The sequence below is a fragment of the Solenopsis invicta genome, chromosome 14 (genome assembly GCF_016802725.1).
Source record: "Solenopsis invicta isolate M01_SB chromosome 14, UNIL_Sinv_3.0, whole genome shotgun sequence".
Taxonomy (NCBI): Eukaryota; Metazoa; Arthropoda; class Insecta; order Hymenoptera; family Formicidae; genus Solenopsis; species Solenopsis invicta.
The window spans coordinates 8,254,159-8,275,298 of record NC_052677.1 but is presented as its reverse complement, the minus strand read 5'-3'; the positions used below and the strand labels follow the sequence as shown (position 1 = coordinate 8,275,298).

The window sequence follows — 21,140 nt, the reverse complement described above, 5'->3', positions numbered from 1 at the left end:
TATTTCATGGATATTAAAGTAATAGATCACAAATTTTATTTGAAACGAAATATACATTAACATAATAGCCCCATAATATTAAAATAATATTAAAAATATTTAGAGGAGAAGAGGGTAATATAGCACCCATTTTTATTTTATTGAATAACTTTGTTTACAATCAATATTTTCTATTGAAACTTGAACGATTACATTCGTCAGAGTGTTGTTTGACAGATTCTAGACTCAAAGTAATGAAATATTTATTATTTAGGACGTGATTTATAAAAAACTAATGCACTGCATAATCGGTGGAAGAAAAAAGTTGTAATATGGCTATCCAAAAAAATAATTTTAAAAATTAGTTTAGTTAAAAAAAAACACAGTACCTTGTTACAAAATTCTATATTTTTAATTTTTCATTGTTTAGAATTTTCTTGATTTAGAATTTTTCTGCGTTCAGAAGCTTTAGAAATACCATTAAAAATTTCATTAAAAATATCATTTTGTCTCTATTTAACATTAAACAACAAGTATAAAATGATGTCTCTAATGTTTCTAAACACCGCTCTTTAGAGTGACAATCGATTTATCGAAGAAATATTTTGATATAAAAATTTTCCTTAAACAACCATATTAACAACATTCCATGTTATTGTTTTAATTTTTTATAACTCGAAATATATACGGCTGAATAAAAAGTTAAATAACACTCTAGTGTATGTGCTTTCGTGTGATAATACACTCAAGATTAAAAATAATGAGGAAGTGTTTGTAATTAAAGGATAAAAGTGTACCTTGAAAAAGTTTAGAAGTGCTCAAAAATAAAAATGTCTTATAACAATTGTCAGTTATTATGTATTGGCATATTAGCATCACTAAAAAACCAGCGGGCTACTAAATGAATAACTCCATAAGCAATTGTTAGAAAACGTCATCTAATAATGGAAATAATAGGGATAGCTATACTGTCGACAGTAGCCATAATACCTTCTTCTCCTCTAATAATATTCTTGGAATATTATTTTAATAGTATTTGCATGATATTCTTCGAATATTGTGAATTTATAGAGAATGTAATTTTAATTTTTAACTGACAAGAAAGTGTTGTCTTCCGATTTTGACGAGTTTTTAATATGTTGTACGAAAAATCAAAATAAGAAATATTTTTTTAAATTAAAAAATTGTTTTAAATTTAAAATAAATTAAAAAATTTTTTATCGTTGTTATATAGTATTTTTTAAGCTATTCAATTTTTATTCGGAACATTTTTTTCTATCTCTCATAGTTTCGTCGATATTCACTTCAAAAGAAAAATACCGATTTTCTTCAAAGGAGTGTTTTATTCCCTAAAAGTAAAAACGGGCGCGTATAAAAAAATACGTGTCCCTTATTTTGATTCGTACTACAACATATTAAAGTCACGTCAAAATTGGAAGATGACACTTCTGTATCTCTCCTTGTAAATTAATTTTTTATTCATACAATTTTCAATGTAATTAAATTAATTTTTAAACATAAAAGTGACAATATTGGTGCTCATATCGATTGCAGCAAATCTTAGCATTAATTTTACAAGTCATTAACTTTATTTTAATTTAGTTAAAGAAAAATATTCATTTACCCAACTTTGGAAATCTATTAGTATACTAATCTTGAATTAGCATTTATATGAAAATTTACTCACAGTAGCATTTTAAGGTTAATCTTGATTTAATTTACCCTCACCCTGTAAAGAGAGGTCATTTTTGTCTATGCAATTTGTAAAATTATGAATACCTTCAAAACAAGTATGAGCGCGCCGTTTTTGAAAAAACTTGCAGGGTAGAGGAAGGTATCCGTGAAAGCTTGGGAAAGTGCGTCATTCTGTCGCTGAACGGCGACCAATGAAAGTCGAGCGCTGACAAATTAGACCTCCCTTTGCAGGTAACGTATATTTGTTATACCAGTAAGTAAAATGATTTTATCGCTTTTGTTAATTATTTTTACAAGTAAAATCTACAATACAACGAAAAAGTTTTTACACATTGTTAATCAGTTTTATCTTAAAAAAATGCAAATTGCTCTGCCGAAAAGGTATTACATGATAACCTTTGTTCTTGAAATGATACAATTTTTGGAGAAAATAATAGTGACGATGATATGAGAATGTAGATTTTAAATAAAAATAAATTTTTTAAAGTCAAATATCATTTTTCATGTCAAACGCTTATTTTTATAAGTTTCAAAATTGCAAGATTTTATGTCCCAAGCAATTGAATTAAAAAAATTTGTTGGCATATTTTTTTTATTAAAATATAAACTTTAAATTTTATTTTTTGCAATAATAATTTATTAAATTTTATTGGTTTGTTTACAAGTTACCAATGTTTGAACATATCATTATCAAACTCGTATTTTGATTAATATATTTGCAAAAATAAAATATTTAAACAAATAGATTTGTTAAATAATGTATAAATCCTTTATTTAGAATAGTTAAGAAAGCTACATAAATTTTTAATATTTTTTGAATTATTAATCTTTAAAAAAAGAACTAAGTAGATATTAATAACCAACTTTACAGTTAACGGGTGTCAAAAAACACGTTACAGAGTGAGAATTAATGTTTATGTTTTTTTAAATTCTTTCTTTCTCTCTAAAAATTAAATTCTAAGAATAAGTTAAACCAAGATTTTAAAGTTAGTTTGCACAGCAACGAACATTAAAGATTAATTAAATGTAGATGTCTTCTGAATAGAACGTGACGAAATGGACTTCCGGCAACTCGGTCATGTACGAATGGATGTTTTGCGTTCCGTCTTCCTGTAATCATACGGAGATACAGGAGGCTCTCGAGCTCGCGCTCGATCCATTAAAAGTTGAAGGTCGGGTAGATATGACTATCAATGTTTTTAAGGAAGCGTGTCACACCGTAGAGACCGTTCAAACAACCTGGGACGTTGCCGACTGGTGTTATATGTAAATAGAATTCTTTGTCATATAAGGTAAATGTCCCAGTGGCCGGACGTTTAAGAGCTAATCTTTATTGAAAATGTGACTTTTTTAAATCAAAATATTACATTTTTAATATCTTTTTATATACATAATCAAGATTATACTTTAAATAAAAAAAATAAAAGAAAAAAAAATTATTAATTTGTAGCTTATTAAATATTCGTAAATATCTTCGTATATGTATGTGTATATGTATACCAATGTCCGGACAGCTTGAAACGTCTGTGTCCCAATATCCGGACACAGCTTGTCCCAATATCCGATCGCAATGTGACAATCAGTTTTATATATGTAATTCGCAAATTATAAAAAATAATTATAACACAAATAATTAATAAAATAAAATTGATATATAAATATTAATAATTTGTTGAATTGACAAGAAAGGAATAATTATTGAATGATACTTATTAAAATGAAAAACACATGAGATATCTTAAATAAATGAATACAACGAATGTGTTGACACTAATATAACCTTTGTTATTATAAATTTAAGCAGTCAAACATGTGGACGGACATCGGGACTGCCCTAAGTTTAGCTAGTACTAGTAACCGGACATAAAAAAAAAATATATATATATACTATATATATATAATTAATTTAAACAAAAAAATTATATAGAATATACTCAAAAGCTAATTTTTAAGTAAAATATCAAAACATTTCTTTCAAAAGTTAATTAAGAGGACCTTTTCTCTGTATTATAAAAATTATTTGCTTAAAATTATTAAAGATTGAAGTCTATTATCTTATATGATGTATCCCAGCTGTATTAATTATTATTTAAGTAAATTTATTACACAATGACTCTAAATTTTTTAGTATATGTAAGGGTAATATATCAATGATTTAAAAAAATATTTATTTTAAGGTTTATATTTATAAATATTTAATAATAACTGTTTCTTTAATATGTGGCCGGATACTGGGACATGTTCAGCTATTCGGGACATTTACCTTACCTAAACATTTACTTTTCTGTAATAGCACACCTAATTTGTGTAACTTTTGAAAACTTCAGAGCGGTACTTGCGCTGTTCGCATTAGTCATCGTAGCCAGCACTGGATACGATATCGCAATACAACGACAGTTAATCACGTCAAAATCAAAAGGTAAAATATAAAAATATGAAAGCTTATTTATTTCTTAGATATAGTCCTTTAAACATTTCTTCAACATTTTATGCAACAAAATTAGTAAAAATTAATACCCACAGAACATTTTAGAAACATTGCAGCAACATTATAACATTTCAATAATAATGCAGAACCGTTGAAAGTATTGTTTCAATATTGCTGGAATATTGTGTTGTATAAATAAAGTTAATTGCTAAAGCCAGTATTTATAGATTACGTAGATAGATAATTTTTATCTCAAGACTGCCTTAAGTAATATCTTAAAATACTTAAATATTATGGCTTTATGATTGGTTTATGACATTTTAAACAGAGTTAGCAAAATTCCATAAGGGTTCTTGGTGCCGAATAATAATTGTTTTATTTTTAATTTTTACAATTTCCAACTTAAATTGCGCGCCGCGTATTCATCGGACTTAAAACACAGTCATAAAACCGAAACAGTAACATTAATGTTTTTAGAAGCATATATAATATAACATTCCTCCTTCCCGGAAAAATTGTGAAGTATTTTACTGCAAAAAATAACACCTCAGCCAGGGTTCGAATCTGGATCTCCCGAATTCCGTACGGGCGTTCTACCACTTTGATTACCGAGATCCGCACGGCAATAGGTCTTTTATTTGTGTTTTAATTTCGTCAGTCCGATATTCTTGTTTGTTTGAATTTAGTTGGCAAAGAGATTTTCAAAGTGAAAAAAAACATCAAAGACTTAACGTAAATATTTTAGAAATATAGAAGTATTTTAGAAATTACCATTATGCAGAAATATGGCCAAAAAGTTGTCAAGGGTCATGTAAATTTTAGTTACCTGGTTTAACAAAATGAAACGGTCAATTAAAGTTTTCGGAAACTATCATCAATTACTCTAAAAGCTGTAAACTAATTGTAAAACTGTCATTGTAAATTTTTATTGCAAATGTATTTTTTGTTCTTGTGTTTTAGGCCTTTTATTCTTGTGTTATATATTTTTTTTGTTCATGAGAAATTTTCATTTATTTAATAATAAAAGAGCATTTTTAAATTCCTTGATTCTTTTAAAAATAACATTTTATATTATATAATTAAAAACGGTTTAAAAATTATGCATATATAACAATTTAAAAATATAAGATTTAAATAAAAAAAATTCTACAATGAGTACCGCAAACAACTACAGCAGCTAATTTATCTGATGCCAACGGCAATATCTCTTTAATTTTTTAATATTTTTTAATAAAAAAATTATATTTTATTAACGAAACTATATATAAAATATTAGTACAAACCCCGAATTGATACCTTTAATATGTTTGGAGAAAAAAAATTCATTAATGGCTATTTTTGGTATGTACCTCTAAGTATACGTAACCCCTTAAAAAAAAATAAAAGCAAAAACAACCCAAAAACTGGAATACGATAATGATATTGATAATGGTTTCTCGCGCAGGCATTTTTATGGCGTTTTCTCTATACAAGAATGGAAAAGAGCTGTTGCGAACTGACAGACGTCGAGGATCTATCCGCTGTCTGGATGGTTTGCGTTTTATCAGTATATGTTGGATCATTTACGGTCATACTTACTATATGGAAGCTGTCAGTGTCAAAATGGACCTCACACATATTCCACATGTAAGTTATACAATTTTAGTTTTACATCATATTTTACTATAAGAATTGGTTGTTTCTTTGCATCTTTATTTTAATAATTTAATTGAATTTATTATTTGTATTTTAAATATAAGTTAAATGATTTGAGATTCTTTTTTTTTATATATAAAAAATGATTAAGTTCTTACATTATAATGATATAAGAAATTAATCACTTTTTTTATAAATAATCAAGCCAATATTGCCATTGTAACATGGCAATACACATTTTTTATCTTATTGAGATTTTTTATTTTGTTGAGATTAATTTGATATTTAACTTGATATTTATAACACTAAGAATCAGAATTCGAATCTCGGTGCTGTTTTTCTCCACTGTGAGTACTGCGCACCGTGAAAAGCAGGGTCGACTATGCCGATAGCAGTATAGCGGTCTAACAAATAGCAATCTAACAATAAGCAATCTAAAAAATGTTAATTTTTTTTTGCTTCAGGCAATAGCACTTTTATTTGCTACATTAGATCCATAGACATATAAGATAGACTCATTGTCAGTTTTCATTCGTCCGATTTCACTTGTCTAAAAGCTTAGATTGGCAGAACGGTGAGAGAGACAAAATGCAGGGAATGCTGTTTTTTTCTGTCCTTTTTTGCGTGCGCATTATTGACAGAAATTCTCAGAAATACAAGATGATTAATTCGAAAATCAGACAAAAAATTGCAATTCCTTGCATTTTGCTTCTCGCGCCATTATGCCAATTTCATATATGTATGCTAAAGGCCATAACACACAAAAAAACTGAAGCAATAAAACTTAAAGAGTAAGCGAATCAGTCAATCAAAGACCGGTATTCATAGGTGATTCTTAATTCAAGACCATCTTAAGTAATGTCTTAAGATGCTAATACGGTTCTCCGATTGATTGATGACATCTTAAGATGGTATTTGCGCGCGCAAAAAAAAGAACAGAAAAGGACGGCATTTTAAACAATTTTAAACATTACAATGTTTCAATGTAAGGCTTATGTAATATGTCCGCATTCTTTCTGTGCTATACAGGAAATTTAAAACTGTTTAAAACATTTTTACGTATCTAGAAAATAAAGACAAAAATAAAGCATTTTAATAACTTAAAATTAAACACTTCCTTTTTAAATATGAAGTACCTCTTTTTTCAAAATTTTGTCTCAATCACCATAACGTGAAATTATTTTTGTGATCAAAAAGATGCATCAAAATTGGAGCAACATGCTGGTTCTCAATGGCAACATTGTCACTGATACTTTCTTTCTTCTGAGCGGACTTCTACTCGCTTACACCGAATTGGTGAAGAAGGAACGAGCCGCCTTAAAATGGCGTTTTGATATAATAGGACTTTATATTCATCGTTACGTAAGGTATGTATATATTGTTGTCATAGGAAAGGGTCCATTTGATCGAAATGGAGTTAACACTAGATTTGATAATTATCCAAATAGCAAAACATAAAAACTTAATTTAAAGTAAATCATTGTATAGATTAAATTGCTCATTAATTGCTATTACGTTATCTTCTATTTAATACAATAAAAATGTTTTAGTCAATTTAGTATTGGTATGCTGAGTTTTATTATTGAGTAAATAATAAAAATGGAATAATTATTGCAGCCAATCTGTGATAAGTATACCACAGGGTGATCCATTTTAAAAGATCCTCAAGAATATGTCAAAAACTAAGCATTTTAGGAAAAAATGTTTCAGATAAAAGTTGTAGGGTTTCAAAAGATCTATTTATTAAGCTTATTAGTTTGACCTTGGATGGCATTGCCAAGGTCAGATTAAAGTCACATCAACTTTTTAAAGTGGGACATCCTTTTTTTGATTCCAGAATCTAATAGCTGATGTCAAGAGCTTTTCAAAACACTATAATAAAGTTATTTGTTCTTAAGTACTTTTTGAGTTATAAAGCTTGAAATTTAATTTCTCAAGAAATACACTTTAGATCAAAAACTTAAAAAAACATTACAAATTTGAAAAAGTGTTTATTTGCGCATTGACAAAACAATCGCTATTCTTCGTGATCCTGTTCACAGCTCTACAAAATTTTTTAGACGGTAAAATTTTTACTTCAAATGAGAAAGTAAAAAATCATCTGGGTCAGTTTTTTGCCAGCAAAGAAAAAAAATTTTATAAGCGTGGAATCATGCTACTGCCAGAAAGATGGCAAAAGGTATTGGATCAGAATGGACAATATATAATTCAATAAAATATTTATTCACTATAAGAAAAGCGTCTTTCATTTTTATAAAAAAGACGAAATTACTTTCCGAACAGCCTAATAACAAAAATTCCTAATTATAAGTTGTGATAATGTAATGCCGATAAGTTGTTGGGAACTTGGTGGAATTATATTTTGGAAACTGTTGCTGGAAAAACGTATTAACAAGAGGATACCCCCTTCCATTGCTCTGCTAACAACTATGAGAATATTTGTGACATGTTGCCGACAACATGCAATTATTTGGCTATCTAACAAGAAATGGTTTCAAGGTGTCCCTATTCAATTTTGACGAGCTTCTAATATGTTGTAGTACAGATAAAAAGGGACACGTATTTTTTTATACTTTTTATTTTTAGGGGGTAAAACACCCCTTTGAAGAAAATCGGTTTTTTTCTTTCGAAGCGTATATCGCTGAAACTATAAGAGATAGAGAAAAATGTTCTAATTGAAAGTTAAATGGCTTGAAGAGTACTTTACAATAATACAAAATAATTAAAAAACAATTTTTTTTATACTTTTCCTCACCACTTACCTATTTTGTTTTAAATTTTTATTTTTTTTATAAACAAAATAAAGCTTATTTTATTGTGAATTCAATGATGTATGATAAAGTTATATTGCAACATTTTCGCGTTTTCCAAAAATAATAATTAAAAACATATCTACACGCATAATACATGCACTTGTACGGTCGTATCTTTCCGTAATAGAAAATAAAATAACAAAGGGACATTTGAGGACAGTCTGTCTAATTATAATGTTTTCATCGTACATTTCGAGGAAAACATTTACATTATACTTATACTGACGAAGGAACGATGCCAAGTGTAAATCTCAGAATAATACCAAACCTATATAGATCTGTTATAGTATTTCATTTAAATAAAATAGAACATTAAACACTATTAGTAGAACATTAAATAATATTAAACTCATTTTTTTTATCTGCTTTTCTTGAGGTAGGAGTTGAAACACATAAAAATAATAAATTTTTTCATTTTTACAGAATATTTTTGAAACTATGAGATATTTAAAAACATATTTTATATAAAAGTTTTACAGTTTTTTTTTTATAATCTGTATTATGGTATATTCACTTTTTTGAAAAAAAATTTTTTAATTTACCTCCACTCCCACTCTCTAATTTTGTAAAATATAAAAATTTTGTAAGAACGTAAATTAAAGTATTGTACATCGAATGCCAAACTCATTTATATATAATAATGTTATGATTTCATAATTTAATTGTTGAAAAAACGAGATGACATTTATTGGGGGTAAGCTAAAAAAATTGATATTTTAGAAAAAGTGAGTACACCATTATGCAGAGTATGAAATAGTAAAAAAACTTTTGTATAAAGTTTCTAAAAATAATAAATTCTATTATTTTTGAGGACAGGCTATAAAAAAAGTAATATTATGGACCACAAAATTAAAAAAAGTAATACTTACATTTTTACAAAAAATCGTCCTCCTTTTCTTCCACCTCCTCTTTCTTTTTCCCGTTTTTGATCTCAGTAGGAAGTATAACGCCGGAAAACTTGAAAGTCTCGTTACTGATTTTCTCTTTAATAATGTCTCAGAAATTATCGAGACATTCTTTTCTTCTTATTCATTGTCAATTATCTAGAATCTTTTTTATTCGAGGCATTATCTTCTTCTTTTTCTTCTTGCGTGCAAAGATGATGAGGAATCGGATCGAGTTGTCATTTCGTTTCCACAAAAATTGCATCAAAAAAATTGAACCATGACATTATTATATATAAATAAATTTGATATTCGATACACTTCAATTTTTAATTAGTGTAGCAAGTACAAAAAGTAAGGAAACAGTAATAAACTGTTACTTTTCAAATAATATTAATAATAATGCATTACTTTTTAATCAGAATAAATATATTACTGAATTAGTCGGTTCACTGAAAAACAATGAATCGTTTGATTTCAATGCTATAATTTACATAATAATTTTTTACTTATATAGTAATTACATCAATAATATATGCACTGTCTTTCAATGATATTGCACTAATACCGGTCACTAAGAATATCTTCTTTTTAATAGGAATTACTAGTGAAAGACTAGTGAATAGTTATAATACTAATGATCACAGTTATAAGTATAGCACTGTAAATTAGCAAAATTATTATACTAATGCAGATTTAGAAAGTACTTTTTAAAATTAATAATGAGTAATGGCAATTCCTTACAGAAATGTATTACTGTGAGTAATACATTTTCTATAAGGGATGCATTACTTTTTTAAGGTAATGTTTCCAATTTTGTACATATACGCAACCAAATTGGCTTTTCTCGCACAATTAACTTGTTTCTAAATATATCTGTTGCGTCGATAAATTATGAAGATATCGTACGTAAATATTATTTGATAATACAATTTGTACTCTTTACTTTCTCTTTATAATATCGTTTGATTTATATTTTTCCTTTTCTTTTTATTTTTTATGTCTTCGGATTATTGGCAATTTTTCCTTTCATCAGATTAACACCGGCCTACGCAATGATGATTGGTTTTTATGCTACTCTGTTCTACAAATTCGGCACAGGCCCGCAGTGGGAAACCACGATCGGCTCTAACAAAAACTACTGTCGCGAGAATTGGTGGACCAACTTGCTCTACGTTAACAATTATGTCAACGTACCAAACATGGTAGACTAGTTTTTTAATTTACTATTTTATGTATATCCTGTACATCTTTGTGCATTATTTACTGTATTAAATACAACAATCATATGTTGAATATTAGTTAGTTATTATTTTGGATGTAATCTAGAAACGGTAGATATGACATTTAAAAATTTATGCTGCATATCTTTTTTAATTATAACATTTTTATTTACATATTTATTTTTTTTTGATTGAGTTTACTAAGCTTATCCATTAATAAGATTGGGTAAATTTCTCAATAGGACAACATTTATTAAATTGTGATAAAATCTTGCATAAAAAATTATAATTTGCAATTATGTAAATATTTATAGAGGAAAAGAGGGTATTATGGCTACTGTCGACAATATGGCTACCCTTATTATTTCCGTTATTAGGTGACGTATTCTAACAATTGCTTATGGAGTTATTTGTTTAGTAGTCCGCTGTTTTTTTAGTGGTGCTAATATGCTAATACATAATGACTGACAATTGTTATAAAGCATTTTTATTTTTGAGCACTTCTAAACTTTTTCAAGGTATACTTTTATTCTTTAATTACATACACTTCCTCATTATTCTTAATCTTGAGTGTATTATCACATGAAGGTACATACACTAGAGTGTTTTTTTGTTATTTAACTTTTTATTCAGCCGTATATATTTCGAGTTAAAAAGTTGAAACAATAACATGGAATGTTGTTAATATGGTTGTTTAAGGAAAATTTTTATATCAAAATATTTTTTCGATAAATCGATTGTCACTCTAAAGAGCGGCGTTTAGAAACATTAGAGACATCATTTTATACTTGTTGTTTAATGTTAAATAGAGATAAAATGATATTTTTAATGAAATTTTTAATGGTATTTCTAAAGCTTCTAAACGCAGAAAAATTCTAAATCAAGAAAATTCTAAATAATGAAAAATTAAAAATATAGAATTTTGTAACAAGGTATTGTGTTTTTTTTAAATTCAACTAATTTTTAAAAATTATTTTTCTGGATAGCCATATTACAACTTTTTTCTTCCACCAATTATGCAGTGCATTAGATTTTTATAAATCACGTCCTAAATAATAAATGTTTCATTATTTTGAGTCTAGAATCTGTCAAACAACACTCTGACGAATGTAATCGTTCAAGTTTCAATAGAAAATTTTAATTGTAAACAAAGTTATTCAATAAGATGAAAATGGGTGCTATATTACCCTCTTCTCCTCTATTTACAAAAAATAGATGTAGAAGTACTGACTTTTTATAAAATATTGATAACTGCTTGCACATATAATTTTGAAATATTATTTTGACAAAACTATATTGATTTATCTTAATTCATCATGTATATTTGGAAATTAAATTTAGAAACAAATTATTTAATAAATGAAAAAAACATTTTAGCCATATTATGTATAAAACATTTAGAAATATAATTTTAATTTATATATACATGTTTACAAAAATGCACAATTATTTCTAAATTGTAATGTAGAAATACTGCAGTACAAAATATTACACATTCAGCATGATATATCTTAAATAAGAAATCAAACACTTTTTGAAATAAAATATTTATATTTCAATCTTAGATTTTGTCTAATTTTTGCTAAATTTATTATTAAAAAATTTTATTTTGACAAAATTACTGGCATATCATTTCAGCGCAATTATTGTAAAATATTCATTTTTCTGAAATGCCATTATTATGCAATATGCACCATTGTTTGATACAATGTGCCTATTGGGATTAATATATTTTTAAAAATTAAGTTAATGTTAATGCCAGTAAAATTAATTTAGTTACGTTAAAAGCTATATAAACAAAGAATTCAGTTAAAAATTGCGTTAATATTAAATTAACTTAAAGTAATAGTTAATTTTGTGTGAGAGCATTATACAATATTTACAATAAATTAGAATATCATAATTTTTTAAAGTTATGTTACTTTAAATATCAAAACAATTACAATATAAATTATCAAATAAATTTAATATTTTGTTTATAAATTAAATTTTTATGAAATAAGAAAGAAATTTTCTATTCTTTTTTATATGGAAATATATTTTTCTTTTATAATTTTTTTCCTTTTATAAATGTAAATAATCTTAGGAACTATTATCGTAAGAAAGAAAGGTAATAAGTAAAAGTTTATGTGCTTTAAAAATAATTAGTTGATAGTTAAACTAAGTTAATTTTAAATAAGTTAATTTTTAATTTTAATTAATAATTATTTTTACAAACTTTAATTTTATTAACTTTCTTTCTTAACTTTATTATTTAACTTTTAATTTTTTTATATAGTTACTATCGAACCTTATTATTAAATACCATGTTGCACTGTCCAATACTTTTCGATTTCCATACTGATTTGTAAAAATATTCTTTTCTTACGTTTGCTTCTAGTGCATGTCCCAATCTTGGTATCTATCGACCGACATGCAGTTTGTTTGGCTGTCGCCGCTTGTTCTATATCCTATGCTCAAGTTCAGGAGTCTGTTCTCAGTCATTGTTTTGGCTGCCTGCTTATTTCTTTCGATTTTAGTGCCTTTCGTTACAACTTATAGTCTTCGGTTAACGGGCACTATGCTCTATTACAAGGAGTGAGTGTAGAATTTCAATTGCTCTTTCTTTTAGAAAATATTTTATTCAAGGTTTTGATTTGAGTAGCTTAGAAAAAACCTATTCTCTAATGTCCAAATGTAATAGTATCATTTATTTTGATTTATTTATTTTAATTTATGATTTATTATTTTAATTATTTAATTTTGATTATCTTATTCTAATTATCTAATTTTAATTCACATTTTTTTTAGTTTTATTTATTTAGTTAATTTTTTATATTTAGCATTTAAATATGTATTATTATTGTGATCTTTCAATGTAAATCTACTCCGTGGGTCCTTTTTACCTTACCTCATCCAAGTCTTCAAGAATTAATTATTAAGCAATTATGAAAGTTCGTGCAAGATTACTACTTCAAATGACGTTTATTTCTACGAAATATACGAAAAAATTGCACGAAATTTCTTAATTGCCAGATTTTAGTAATGTTGTGATTTCAACAGGATATTATGTTTCGTAGACAGACGGACTTATCCCAAGTTTTTCTGGAGATCTATATAAAGACATACAATAGATTTGGATCTTATGTCATTGGATTAGGCCTTGGATACCTGTTATATAAGACTCGGTCTTGCACAGTTAAATTATCTTTTGTAAGTATCAGTTTTACAATTATGTTTAGCATTTTCTCTTATTTGTTTTATTTAATATTTAATATCAATCGTTTTCTGTATACTCTATCCACTACATCCTACTCTATTGTCGAATATACAGAGTGATAAGGGGACAAGATATAGTGGATAGAATATATATTTAATATTGATCGAATATTTTTTGAGTTATATTGTACGCCGTTTTGATTCCCTCGAAAACCAGGACTTGGAAAGCGATCCATGTCATTACGCCGCCATATTTGAACTAATTTGGTTAAAAAAATTTTTTTTTACATTTACGAATTATAAGAAACATGTGAGAAAAGTTATGGACAGTTCATTAAAAAGTCTTGTGCCGTAAAAAAATTTATAAAAATCAGCTTTTTTTTGGTCGATTACATGGCCTTTCCCCTTTAAGAAATCGATATTTCTCGAATAAAACGTTTGCGAGCAAATTTCCAGAAACTAGTCTTGTTTTGAGGTTTGAAATTCACATTTCAAGTTTGATCGTTTAACCCGGGAACACCTTGTATATACATTACATAATTACTAAATATCTTGAAAATTTGAAAAAAATTTACAGAATAAACTGCTACAAAAAAAATTGCTAAATCGCCTTTATGCACAGTGGTACGTGATACTCGGCTGGTTGCTTGCGGTTACGGCCGGTCTTTCGGTAATTTTCGGACCGCGTGGCATGTACTCCGATAATCATGTGTACAATAGAGTGGAGGCGAGCTTCTATGCCGGTTTCCACCGACAGATCTTTGTACTCTCGGTTTCCTGGATCATTTTCTGTTGTATGCACGGATACGCAGGTAATCATCAACATGCGCTCGCGAGATAATTACTATACCAAATTACGTCAACGTGAATCTTCAAAAGTGATAATCACTTCAAGGTCCCGTCACTTATTTACTTTCCTGGCGTGGATGGATACCGCTCAGCAAACTGACCTACTGCGCTTACCTCTCTCATTATCTGTTCATTCTATCGCATGTCGGAGCCGTTCGAACCACTGGCAATTTGACGCAGATGAACGTGGTGAGCAAAAAAGATAAAAAATATTATTCTTACAATATCGCGATGAAGGTAATAAGAACAAAGGCATTAGTGACTAGGCGGTTAAGTTGAATTTATTATATATTATTAAATCGTAAAAATTTTGTTTATATCTTTATAAAGTATGATATTCAACAATATTGATATTTAATTATAATTTCGTTTTATAATAAAATACGATGTGGACAGTCTATCGTAAAATAATGTGCAAATTTTAAAAATCTGTTTTAAAACAATTTGAAAAACTTTTAAAATCTGTTATTATATTATTATTTATAGTAGACAGATGTTCGACCAATAATTGATAACTGATTATTATTTATGTCGCATTATTGTACAGTCTTGTGCAAAAGTATTAGGCATCTTATAATTTTCAAGTTATTCAAAAGTGTGATCAAAATTACTACAATAAATATTGACTACTTAAAAGTATAATATATACAGTTTTTTTTGCCTGCTTCTATCACAATTTAAAATAACTTAAAAATTATTAGGTGCCTTAATACTTTTGCACAAGGTTGTATTTAATTTTGAATTATATGTGATACGTAAATAACTGATATTAATTATATCATTTTCTGCTTATTGTATATGACATTACATGAGCGTAAGAAATTAAGCTACAACGGAAATGTAGAGAAACGTTGCTAAATGCGTATTGGTCGTGGTACTTCATCAATATTTTATATTTCTATTTAGGTAGTATAATTTTTTATCAATGATAATTTTATGTAATCATACAATTTTATCTAAATCTATATTTTTGTAAAAAATGTTCATTATAGAATATTTTACGTTTATTGCATATTTACAATTTTTGTAAAAATTAAATTGATATTATCATATAATTTATCAAATTTCTAAATCATATTACTAGACATTTTACAACAACAAATATTAACATAAAATTAATAATGGTAAAAGTTATTGTTGGTATAATAATATTTTAAAATCTTATACTTTTAATCATTTTAATTCATAAAGATATTTTTAAAGATGAGAGAGAGAGAGATGTGATTTAGAAGACTTATGGGTACAATTTAAGTGACTAATCTAAATCTGAAAGGTTGAACATTACAGTAAATATTGTAATCATGATTATAATAGGTACTTAACATACTGCATTGAAAGATGGGAACAATCCGAGAAAAAAGTTTATATATAATCATATATAATTATATAAAAATATATCTAATTATATATGGAATTTGGTTATTTATACATAATCATACATGATATCATATATAATTATACATGATCATATATATCCATATAATATAACATTATATATTATATAACATAATATATATTCATATATGATTATATATCTTTATATATGATTGTATATGATTTTATGTGATGACATATAAACATATACAGTTATATATAATTATATGTCATATATAATCATGTATATAAATGGCCAAATTCCATATATAATTATATATATTTTTATATAATTATATATGATTATATATAAATTTTTTTCCCAGGAATATTGTAGAAATATTTCATAGTAATATTGCAATATTGTAAAAATGTAAAATGTTGTATATTAGTGCAACATTGCAGCAATGATAAAACGTCCTTTTAAAAATATTGTTCTATAATATTGTAACAATGTTACAATATAATGTATTTTAATATTTTAAATGCCATTATATTAACATATTGGTAATATATTGATACGTATAACTTCCAAGATATATCATGTTTCTGAATTAATATATACATAAAAAAATTAAAAATTTTATTGTTAAAATGTAATTTATTTACTTTTGTATTCAAATTCAATTTTGGGAGTTCATTTTTTCAAGGAATTATTTCATTTAAATGCGGATGAAAAATATCACAAAGCTTCGCCTTTATTTTATCCTTTGTAGTTTTTAATTACGAGAAATAAAACCCCACCACGTCTATATTAGTGACGCATACTGTTCGTGTGAATCAAGGACATTATTTTTTACAACAGTTTTTAAATGCTGCTAAAATATTACTAAAGTAATGTTTAAAAAATTTTTTTTTGTATTATGCTGCTGTAAATTTCTGTGCTGTTTGAGCTGAAACATTAAGTTACAATTTCCAATGTTTATTTTGTTGATAAATTAGTATCAATTCTGATAAAAATTTTTTTCAGAATTTTTTATCAGTAAGAAGTTAGAATTATAGTCAAAAAATCCGAGCGCTAAAAGTCGCGCGCAAGAATAAAGCCTTCAGTATTGTTGTGATATGAAATTTGAAGGTTGTACCGACATCCATGCAAACACAATTCAGATATACAATTTTATACCATAAAAATAATTAATGCAAATGTAAATCTTAATTTTATGTGGAACTGTCTAAAATCTTCTTTTATTATAACTTAATTCTTTTGTTATTGGTATTTGAAAGTAATACTGTGGCACAATATTATACTACAAGTTAGCATAACCTAGCACAACTAAAAAAATTAAAAAAAATCGAGAAATGAAGAAACTGGCCTAAAAAATCATTTTTCTCATTTTTTAAACGTATTTTTCATATTATGGTCTTAATATTGGGCACAATGTGGCATGAACCTAGTATAATTCAGCATGATTATTAAAATAAGTTAATTCTAAAAGTGAGCAGCTACTTCTTACAGGTATATCTTTGTATAATTTTTCAAAATTTTTTATATTTAAAATTTTTAAAAATTAAAAAAATTCTTTAAATGTTTTTAGATTAAAAAATTGTGTTCAAAATTTATAGAATAAGACATTTTAGATATATTAAAATTCACATTATGTATAAAGATTTTTAGAAAAAATGTAGATATTTATGTTTTTTCATATTTTTCTAAAAATTTTTTTAAAAATTATCTTAGAATATATCAGAATTTACATATATATATGTAAGTATAAAGATTATTTTTAGAAAAAAATGTAGATTTTTGCATCTTTTTATGATTGCTTTAAAAGAAGTTCTTTTTCTATTGTAATGGAATCGAACGAGCAGTAGGTATGCATCATCAACAGATCCGCTCTAACAAAGTTTTATTTCTTGTAATGAAAACGTCGCACTAGATAAAGTAAAAAGTGCAGCATTATGACGTTTTTCAACTACGTTAACGAAATGATAATAAAGTAATAATGTTTTGAAAGTGAGCTCTTACAAATGGGTTCCGAAATAAAAATAAACAAAGTGTTTTGATACAATATATCATATTAAATACAATACAGTATATTAAATGTTATAGCACAAATAACTGTGTTTAGTAGTTTAAATTTGTTAAAATATTTTTATTTCGAATATTTAAGATATTGTGTTGATGTTAAAAAAAAAAATCAGAAAAATATATACATGGTTAAATTTTTTTAATTATTAAAAAAATGTTTCAATTTGTTTAAAAAAAATTTGAAAATTTTTCTAAAAATGTTATAAAATTTATACAAAAATTTTAAAAAATTTTGAAAAATTATATAAATAATTATAAAATAATATGAATATTTTGAGAAAAATTTTCACTAGAAAAGTAGAAAATAGAGTAAAAAATAACTTAAGTACGCATTTAATAACTTTCCTTAAAAAGAGGTAGCAATAAATAATACCTTTTGTTAATTTTAAGGTACGCACGTTCTTCGCCAATCTAGTATTCACGATGATAACATCCGCATTGTGGAGCCTGTGCTTTGAAATGCCTTTCATGACCGTCGACAGTATCCTTTCTCGGCGCAAACAAAACTTGTCAAAGCTAAATTTGAAGGCTTATGATTTTACGGCATCCGGCAAAGAGATTTGTCAATCGTCGGGATCTTCGATTACGTACAATATCGATAACCGTGGAGAATGTGGTTGTGGCGTTACTCGCTATGATCGTATGAGAATTGCTCAAGAGAATTGCAAGATTGGTGTAGAATACACCAATGACGAGACGAAAAAAAGTGTCGATAAAATATATTATATCAATCCCATCAAACGGTACGAGACGTGGTCGGCTATGAATTCCCATAATAGGAGATCTAATTTTGTCAACGTCGATCTTAGTCATCTTTTCGACATGTATGGACGACCAAAAGCAAGTACAAGTAATTCAAATGGGAAAGTATCGGAATCGATCAATAAAGATTCTACTCAAAGAACGAATTCAAATCAGTCTTTGAGGGACAGTGGTTGAAAGATCGACTGAATTCAATCTAGTCTAGTTATAGTTTATGATTATTATTGATTATTATGTGAATAGTTATTATTTGAGATAAATTGCGATAACAAAGTTTATACAGGATAAGTGTTTTGAATGGGATGCGTCCTATTTATAATAAGAGAGAATAGAAGAAGAGTGATATGATAATCAGAATTTTATACAAAAAAATAATTAGATAAAAGAGATTTTACACACACACACACACACACACACACACATACGCGCGCGTGTGCACATTATACACAGAAGGAAGTTTCTTTTAGAATTTATTTTTTAAATCATGGTAATCGTAAGATACATAGACATGAGATTGAAAAATTTTACTATAATTTATAATTCTAAGAAAAAATTCTTTCCGTGTAGAACTTATAATAAACTAAAAATATCAATAGATATATTTGTGAAAACTTTCACTAGACAGAGAATCAAAATTTTAGCTGTATTTTTAAATAGCAATATATAAGAGAATTATTTTTTTATTTGATCGACTTTTTATTTTATTGATAGCAATTATTGTGATAAAGAGAGAGAATATGTTATTTTTAATAAAGATTACGTATAGTGTAGAAAATAGTTGCACAAAGAGAATATGTATACATAATTGTTTGATATGATGAGCGTTGTTGATTTCTCGGTACGAGCTGCAGTATTAATTGGGAGAGAGAGTTAAAAAATGTATTTTACTTTACGTCATAAAATCTAAGAAATTGTTTAACATAATGTAGATTTTATAATTAATATACTATATTCCTATGACCGCAAAACGTATTATACATTAAAAAAAAAAACAAAAAAAAACAAAAAAAAAAACAAAAACAACCTATGTCAGTGAAAGCAGATCTTAATGCTTAAATAATAACTTTAGTTGATTTTATAGTATATACTTTTTAGTTTCCATAAACTATGTGCATATTCGCCAGTCATGAAACGCAGCTTTTAAGTAAATAAAATAAAAGAATTTGTTGTGAAAAGTATTACCTTAGCTACGATAATCTGCTTATACAGTACAGAGTTTGTAGCAACATTGTTGCAACAATATTTCTGCAAACTTCTGTGGTGTATGAGTTTCTCTACATTCCGTGTGGATAACACGTTCTTTATAGTTTTTGGGCAGGAAAGAGATTGTATATTAGGTGCTTATTAGCATCAAAGTTATTAAATTGATTAGCAATTAAATGTCATGATATTTCTTTTCTGATTCTACTTAAAAGCTGCGTTTCAAGGCCGATGAATATGCGGTGCGCAGCTCGGGCGAACTAAAAAATACACATATAAAGTCGAGAAATTATTATTTGAGTATTAAGATCAGTTTTGACCGATGTAGTTCACTTGATTTGAATATGTATAGATGTATTTTTTAAAACTATGAGTTATAGAAATGCAGCTTATATTCCTATTAATAATAGAGTTAGTTTTAGACGTTTAATAAACGTCGAAAATTTTAAACTGAAAAATACGTATTAAAGCTAAGCATTTTTTAAACATTTATTAAACAAATTATCCGCTTGAGAGTTCTCTCTTTAATTCTTTTTCAATTTTTTTTACCTTTATCAATTTGTTTTAGCGTTTTGATTTAAATGTATACTTTTTTTCTTTTGAGTGCATAATAATCTTAAAAAAAAAAATTATTTCTTTGATTATTTCATGCGTATACCGTGTATACTTAAATAAAAAAATATTAATTGTTATATAATAATTTGCTAATAAGAGTACAAATTTGAATGTTTTGATGAAACCTGTTTATAAATGCCGTTTCGAATTGATCGCCTCTACGAATCAGTCGAACAATTCTGAATTAAAGTTCATTGTCAATAGCCAGTGTCGTTGTTTATTTAGGCCTACTTTACCTCTCATATTTCCCTTCTTTCACATGTTGTTCTCTTTGAGAGAGGCAGCGATCCATCTGAAATAGATTCAAGCGCGGCTTGAACAGCGTGAAAGTAAGCCGAGAAAACAATACGGAGTCTGTTTGGCGGGATCTATCGAAGTAATCGATACCGCGACTTAATCGAAATGAAGCGAAGAGAAGATAGAAAATTCATTTTTTTTCCATTTATTAGGAAGAAA

The 21,140-nt window shown here is 26.7% G+C and overlaps 1 protein-coding gene across 3 annotated transcripts in view; it reads left to right on the top strand.

Annotated features, from left to right (window-relative positions):
* The window catches only part of LOC105192877 (O-acyltransferase like protein), a 45,766-nt gene extending 24,879 nt beyond the window's left edge, over positions 1-20,887 (top strand). Inside the window, exons 1-11 of one of the 3 annotated variants that reach the window (XM_039457247.1) lie at positions 1,804-1,905; positions 2,720-2,940; positions 4,002-4,093; positions 5,547-5,728; positions 6,935-7,104; positions 10,471-10,639; positions 13,038-13,234; positions 13,717-13,849; positions 14,478-14,667; positions 14,751-14,893; positions 18,498-20,887. In XM_039457247.1, the coding sequence (XP_039313181.1) occupies positions 2,753-2,940; positions 4,002-4,093; positions 5,547-5,728; positions 6,935-7,104; positions 10,471-10,639; positions 13,038-13,234; positions 13,717-13,849; positions 14,478-14,667; positions 14,751-14,893; positions 18,498-19,046 (2,013 nt within the window). In that variant the 5' untranslated portion in view covers positions 1,804-1,905; positions 2,720-2,752 and the 3' untranslated portion in view covers positions 19,047-20,887. Of the gene's footprint in view, positions 1-1,803; positions 1,906-2,719; positions 2,941-4,001; positions 4,094-5,546; positions 5,729-6,934; positions 7,105-10,470; positions 10,640-13,037; positions 13,235-13,716; positions 13,850-14,477; positions 14,668-14,750; positions 14,894-18,497 lie in introns of those variants that run through there. The other 2 variants (XM_011157162.3, XM_026136646.2) reach the window with 2 other exon arrangements.
* The last annotated feature ends 253 nt before the right edge of the window (positions 20,888-21,140 follow it).